Raw genomic sequence first — 7357 nt, forward strand, 5'->3', positions numbered from 1 at the left:
TATATACAATGGACTATTACTCAGCCATCAGAAAGGATGAATACCCAACTTTTACATCAACATGGATGGGACTGGAGGAGATTATGCTAAGTGAAATAAGTCAAGCAGAGAAAGTCAATTATCATATGGTTTCACTTATTAGTGGAACATAAGGAATAGCATGGAGGATATTAGGAGAAGGAATGGAAAAATGAAGGGGGGGAAATCAGAGGGAGAGATGAACCATGAGAGACTATGGACTCTGAGAAACAATCTGAGGGTTCTGGAGGGGGGATGGGTTAGCCTGGTGATGGGTATTAAGGAGGGCATGTTCTGCATGGAGCACAGGGTGTTATACGAAAACAATGAATCATGGATCACTACATCAAAAACTAATGATGTATTGTATGGTGACTAATGTAACATAATAAAATTAAAAAAAAAATTCTCAAATGTGATCTGCTACTTGTCTTTAGAACAAAATTAACATATGGACCATTACATTTGAATTAGTATGAAGGTTTGTGGAACATGGTTTTAGATAAACAAAAGTCATTAAAATGGCTAATGTGGGGGTGCCTGGGTGGCTCAGTCATTGAGCGTCTATCTTCGGCTCAGGTCATGATCCCACATCGGGCTCCCTGCTCCACGGGAAGCCTGCTTCTCCCTCTCCCACTCCCCCTGCTTGTGTTCCTTCTCTTGCTGTGTCTCTCACTATCAAATAAATAAATAAAATCTTAAAAAATAATAAAATAAATAAAATGGCTAATGTGACACTGAGCAATATATAGAATTGTTGAATCACTAAATTGTACACCCAAAACCAATATAACATTATGTTAACTATGCTGGAATTAAAATAAAAAATGGCAAATAAATGTTATTGTTTGTATAAAAAATGGCTAATATGACATTTAATGATAATTCATAGTATCAATTTATGTAAATGAGATAACAATAAACATTTTAGTTTCTTTGTCCTTTAGTCTATCATGTCCTGTAGTTATAAAGAGTATGTGTGCCTGCGGGGCACCTGGGTGGCTCAGTTGGTTAAGCGACTGCCTTCGGCTCAGGTCATGATCCTGGAGTCCCTGGATCGAGTCCCGCATCGGGCTCCCTGCTCGGCAGGGAGTCTGCTTCTCCCTCTGACCCTCCCCCCTCTCATGTGCTCTCTCTCTCATTCTCCCTCTGTCAAATAAATAAATAAAATCTTAAAAAAAAAAAAGACTATGTGTGCCTGCAAGTGCTTAGAGTAATAAAGTTGAGAATGGCTGCATTTGTAATGTAGTTGCTAGTTAACATTGTGTCTGATTGTTTCCTAAAATCTAAACATATTGCAAAGATTTTGGCTTTATTATCCTTAAATCAGTTTTTACCTGTGACAAAAACCCAGCAGAGGAGCATAGTGCATTAAATCTCATTTCCAAATTCCCTAAACCAATGTAGGCTGTATATATTTTTTTAACTAGAACTTTCTTTGTGGGGACAGCTTACTTATGCCTTCTTAATCTAGGTTATGAAAATGAGTTATCTTTTGCTTCACAAACAGCATGACTTGATTTCTAGAAAAGAAAAAGCTAAATGTGTCTATTGTTTATGGAAATTTCTAGAAGTGAACAAATCAGACAAAAATATTTTCCTTTTGTGGAGCTTATATTCTAGTGGGGAGACAATGAAAATAAACTTAATATGTAAGTTTCATGGTTTTTAAGTGATATAAAATGTAGTATTGTGGAAAAATCAGGCATGCAGGGGACAGGCTGCAACTTTCAGTGGTGTGATGACAACTGGTCTCACCCAGAAGGTGATATTTGAACAAAGAATTGAAAGCATCAGGGAACAGAGCCACTGGCACATTTGCAGGAAAAGTATTTCAGGGAGCAGGTACAGCAACTGCAACAGTCTGAGATGTGACAATGCCAGCTATGTCCAAGCAACAAAAATGAGATTCACCCCTGAAGGGGAGTGAGCATGTAGAAGAGCAGGAGGAGATATATATAGGTATAGATATATTTTTTTTTTTGACGGATAATTTTAAAGCCAACAGGGCCTAGGTCCTTTAGGCTTTATGATTTGATTTTTACTGTGAATTATTTGTATAGACTTGGAAGCTTCCCAGCAGAAGAGTAACATGATTCAGCTTTAAAAAGGATCACTCTGGCTGGAGAAGGGGGCTGTGTGGAAGCAGGGGGACCCCCTAAGAGCTACTGCAACAGTACAGTTAAGAAATGATAAGCTGGAATGGTAGCAGAGGAAGTAGTAAAATTTTGGTGAATACTGTATTTGGCTGTAAGTTGGAACCGACAAGAATTGCTGATGAATTGAGAGGAGTGTGAGAGAAAGGTAGGAGTCAAGGATTCCTACATTAAAAAAAAAAAGTTTTTATTTAAATTCCAGTTAGTTGAGATGTTGGGTGGCTCAGTCAGTTAGGTGTCTGCCTTCAGCTCAGGTCATAATCCCAGGGTCCTGGGATAGAGCCCGGCATTGGGCTCCTTGCTCAGCGAGGAGCCTGCTTTTCCCTCTCCCTCTGTCTACCACTCCCCCTGCTTGCCCTCTCTCTCTTATTCTCTGTCAAATAAATAAATAAATAAAATCTTACCAGGGTCAACAGCATGGTACTGGCACGAAAACAGACACATAGATCAATGGAACAGAATGAGAGCCCAGAAATGGGCCCTCAACTCTATGGTCAACTAATCTTCGACAAAGAAGGAAAGAATATCCAGTGGAAAAAAGACACTCTCTTCAATAAATGGTGCTGGGGAAACTGGACAGCCATATGCAGGAGAATGAAACTGGACCATTCTCTTACACCATATGCAAAGATAAACTCAGAATGGATGAAAGATCTAAATGTGAGACAGGAATCCATCAAAATCCTAGAGGAAAACATAGACAGCAACCTGTTCAACCTTGGACAAAGAAACTTTTTGCAAGACATGTCTCTATAGGTAAGGGAAACCAAAGCAAAAATGAACTATTGGGACTTCAACAAGATAAAAAGCTTCTGCACAGCAAAGGAAACAATCAACAAAACTAAAAGGCAAGCTACGGAATGGGAGAAGATGTTTGCAAATGACATTACAGATAAAGGGCTGGTATCCAAGATCTATAAGGAACTTTCCAAACTCAACACCCAAAAACAAATAATCCAGTCAAGAAATGGGCAGAAGACATGAACAGACACTTCTCCAAGGAAGACATCCAAATGGCCAACACACACATGAAAAAATGCTCCACATCACTTGTGATTAGGGAAATACAAATCAAAACCACAATGAGATACCACCTTACATCAGTCAGAATGGCTAAAATTAATAAGACAGGGAACAAAAAATGTTGGTGAGGATGTGGAGAAAGGGGAACCCTCTTACACTGTTGGTAGGAATGCAAGCTGGTACAAACACTCTGGAACCTGGTGTTCTCAACAGAAGCTGAGGACTCAGGACGTTAAAAATAGAGCTACCTTATGACCCAGCAATTGCACTACTGGGTATTTATCCCAAAGATACAGATGTAGGGAAAAGAAGAGGCACCTGCACCCCAATGTTCACAGCAGCAATGTCCACAAAACCCAAACAGTGGAAGGAACGGAGATGTCCTTCAACAGATGAATAGATAAAGATGTGGTTCATAAATACAATGGAGTATTACTCAGCCATCAGAAAGGATGAATTTCTATCATTTACATTGACATGGATGGAACTGGAAGGGATTATGCTAAGTGAAATAAGTCAATCAGAGAAACACAATTATCATATGGGTTCACTCATATGTGGAACATAAGGAATAGTGCAGGAGACATTAGGGGAAGGGAGGGAAAACTGAATGGGAAGAAATCAGAGAGGAAGACAAACCATATGAGACTCTTGACTCCGGGAAACAAACTGAGGTTTGCGGAAAGGGAGGTAGGTGGGGAGATGGGGTAACTGGGTGATGGAAATTAAAATATGATGAGCACTGGGTATTATATTCAACTAATGAATCATTGAACATTATATAAAAAACTAATGATGTACTATACCTTGGCTAATTAAATTAAGTTAAAAAAAGAGAGATAATAAGATATGAAGATATTTGCACAAAATAAAATAACTAAAATAAAACCTTTAAAAAAATAAATAAATTCCAGTTAGCTTACTTACAGAGTAATATTATTGTCAGGTGTACAATATAGTGATTCAACACATCCATACACCTAGTGCTCATCACAACAAGGGTGCTCCTTAATCCCCCTCACCTACTGAACCTATCCCCCCACCCAGCTCTCCTCTGGTAGCTAAAGGATTCCTACATTTCGGTTTGAACAACATGGAGTTATCAATAACTAAGATGTTAATGAAACAAATGTGGGAGCATGTGTGAGCAGCTGAAGGTAATGAGTCTGTAAACCATAGCAACAAAATAGTCAAAGTTTATTCAGGACTTAGAAAATGCCAGAAAAAGTTCTAAGTTCATGTGTTTTAACTCATTTAATCTCTTAGGGCAGGAATAAATTCTTACTATTAGATTGGAAGAATTAATCAGTTAATTCAATTATTCATTCAATAGCAATCCTATGGCAATAACAGTGATTCTAGATATCATTATCTTTTTTGGAAGATACAAAGATAATGATCACAAGAGCTGATGTCCATTGTGCATTTATTATGTGCTTTTGCATGAAACATCTCATTTAATTTCAAGAATAACTTCTGAGGACAATGTATTTTTATCCACACTTTACAGGTGATGTAACAGGGCTGCGGGGATTACTTTATATGCTCAGGGCCAACAATTAATGAGAGGCATAGCCCAGACCCAGTTCTTCTGAGAACTGAGCCCAAGGACTCAATCTACTCCCTCTACGCTCTCTTGGAAAAGGCACACCTTCATGCCCTGAAGTCTCTCCCAAGGGAGAGAGGGGACCTGCAGGATGTGAAGTTAAAGCTAGATTGAGTGCTTATGGTAGCAAGTGGTGTGGAAGTTTGCAGAAGCCAGACTTATTCTTCCTGGACCATAATGTGCTGTTGGGAGGGCTGACCCAGTGCATTGGCAACACTGGTGATGGAGGCTAAGCCATTCCTACTTCCCCCCTGGAACTATGAACAGGCAGAAAGGAGCCTAGAGTGTCCCTGAGATCTGGGTCACCCTCTCAGGTGGATCTAACAGCTCAGTCCCTCCAGCTCCCGCGCAGTCTCCTCCCCAAGGTCTGATAGGAATTGGTGGCCATTAGTTTGCTTGATTCTTTCCTTAACCAGGAGCTTAGAGACTTTCCATGAGTCCTCTCTGAGGTTTGTAAAATTGTTATCTCCTGCCTGTTGCCCTGGAGCTCAAGGACAGACACAGAGAGCTCATGAGATCATGGGTTCACAGAGGCTTTCTTCTTACTCTTTGTTCCTGGTGTTCTCAACAGAAGCTGAGGACTCAGGAAAATGGCACAGGTCAAAGTGAGCTGGGAAATCTAGGTGGGCAAGGTGTGTCTCTGTGTCTAGAGTTCTACATATGTATGGGTCTGTGTGATGTTTCCTTGCCAGTACAATGCAGATACATAAGTATGTTTTCTTCATGAATTTTCTTTGTGTGTGCATGTGTGTGTGTGTGTGCGTGTGTGTGTGTGTAATTGACCCCAGTCCTATTCTTTTCCTCTCTTAGACAAGAGCATAGAAGTCTAAATAAGAGTTGCCCCTTTAAACAAGTGCAGGGCATTTGTGTGTGTGATCTGGGATCTCCTAATCAGTCCCATTGAATTCAAGTGTTTGCCCCACGTCTCTTTCTGTAACTCCCACATTTTCATCCTTGGACAGACATCATAATTAAGTAAATGAGATTGTGTAGTCTGAAGAAAGACACATATGCTCCCCAGTCTGGGGGAGAAGTTTCCGGAATTTACTCATGACCAGAAATAGGTAAGAGGTCTTGAACTGTCAGCTCAGTGTGTAATTATGTGTGATATTGTATTTTGTTTATAAGTCATATTTTATGTGGTTCCAAATGTTTAGAGTGGGTTGTTGTTGTTTTATGTTTCATGTACTTGTCTTAGGGGCCTCTGGTTCTTTCCTATGAACTCAACTACTTCCTTAACTGTGTTTCAAAAGTAGCTATATATATATATATATATATATATAAAGCAGGCAGGTTCACATGCATTTCCAGTCCTGGGCAGGTGTTATATACTAATGAGTGTAAGCTCAGTGTCTGCAGTATGGCAGACTGGGGCCCAATGTTCAGTCTGGCTCTTAAATTTTTATGATCTTAAGAAGTGACTTCCTCTCTCTGGCTCAGATTCTTCACTGGCAAAGGAGAGGTAACTATTCTTACTTCATCATGCTATTTTGAGGATAAATGAGGCAATGCACACAAATTATTCAGCACCATGCCTGTAACATAATAGGTAATAGGAGGAATTTTTATTATCTTTCCCCAAATCTGGTGTCTGTGAACCTGGCTTGATATAAAGATATAAACTCCTTGAACATAGAGACTTCCTATTTCTTGTTCACTACTATGTACTCAATACGGGACAAAGCTTTTGTTCAATAAATATTTGTTGAGGGATCGAGTCCCGCATCGGGCTCCCTGCTCAGCAGGAAGCCTGCTTCTTCCTCTCCCACTCCCCCTGCTTATGTTCCTTCTCTCCCTTTGTCTCTCTCTGTCAAATAAATAAATAAAATCTTTAAAATAAATAAATAAATATTTGTTGAATAAAGAATAAATGTCCGTTAGTTGTTTTGGGAAAAAAATCTGGTTAATGTGACAGTTTCATATATCATTAGAGCTAGAGATGGACAAATTAACTCATGCACTGTTAGTGTATAAGAAAGCAACTGATTCTGTGCATTGATTTTGTATCCTGCCACATTACTGAATTGCTGTATGAGTTCTAGTAATTTGGGGGTGGAGTATTTGGGGTTTTCCACATAAAGTATCATGTCATCTTCGAAAAGAGAGGGTTTGACTTCTTCTTTGCCAATTTGAATACCTTTTATTTCTTTTTGTTTTATGATCTTAGGAAGTGACTTCCTCTCTCTGGCTCAGATTCTTCACTGGCAAAGGAGAGGTAACTATTCTTACTTCATCATGCTATTTTTTTCCTTTTAATGTATTGTTGGATCCTATTAGCCAGGATTTTGTTGAGAATTTTGGAATCCATATTCATCAAGGATATCGGTCTGAAATTCTTAACTTTTACATCAACATGGATGGGACTGGAAGAGATTATGCTAAGTGAAATAAGTCAAGCAGAGAAAGTCAATTATCATATGGTTTCACTCATTTGTGGAACATAAGGAATAGCATGGAGGACATTAGGAGAAGGAGGTGAAAAATGAAGGGGGGGAAAATCAGAGGGAGAGATGAACCATGAGAGACTATGGACTCTGAGAAACAATCTGAGGGT

General features: G+C 39.3%; 1 protein-coding gene across 1 annotated transcript in view; it reads left to right on the forward strand.

The window, feature by feature from the left end:
- The window catches only part of LOC102746496 (olfactory receptor 1J4-like), an 8924-nt gene extending 4662 nt beyond the window's left edge, over positions 1 to 4262 (forward strand). Inside the window, 1 exon segment of the mRNA XM_081804087.1 lies at positions 4245 to 4262. Coding sequence (XP_081660213.1) covers positions 4245 to 4262 — 18 coding nt within the window.
- Positions 4263 to 7357: the final 3095 nt, after the last annotated feature.

This window comes from Leptonychotes weddellii, chromosome 14 (assembly GCF_054177405.1).
Source record: "Leptonychotes weddellii isolate Sample4059 chromosome 14, ASM5417740v2, whole genome shotgun sequence".
Classification (NCBI taxonomy): Eukaryota; Metazoa; Chordata; class Mammalia; order Carnivora; family Phocidae; genus Leptonychotes; species Leptonychotes weddellii.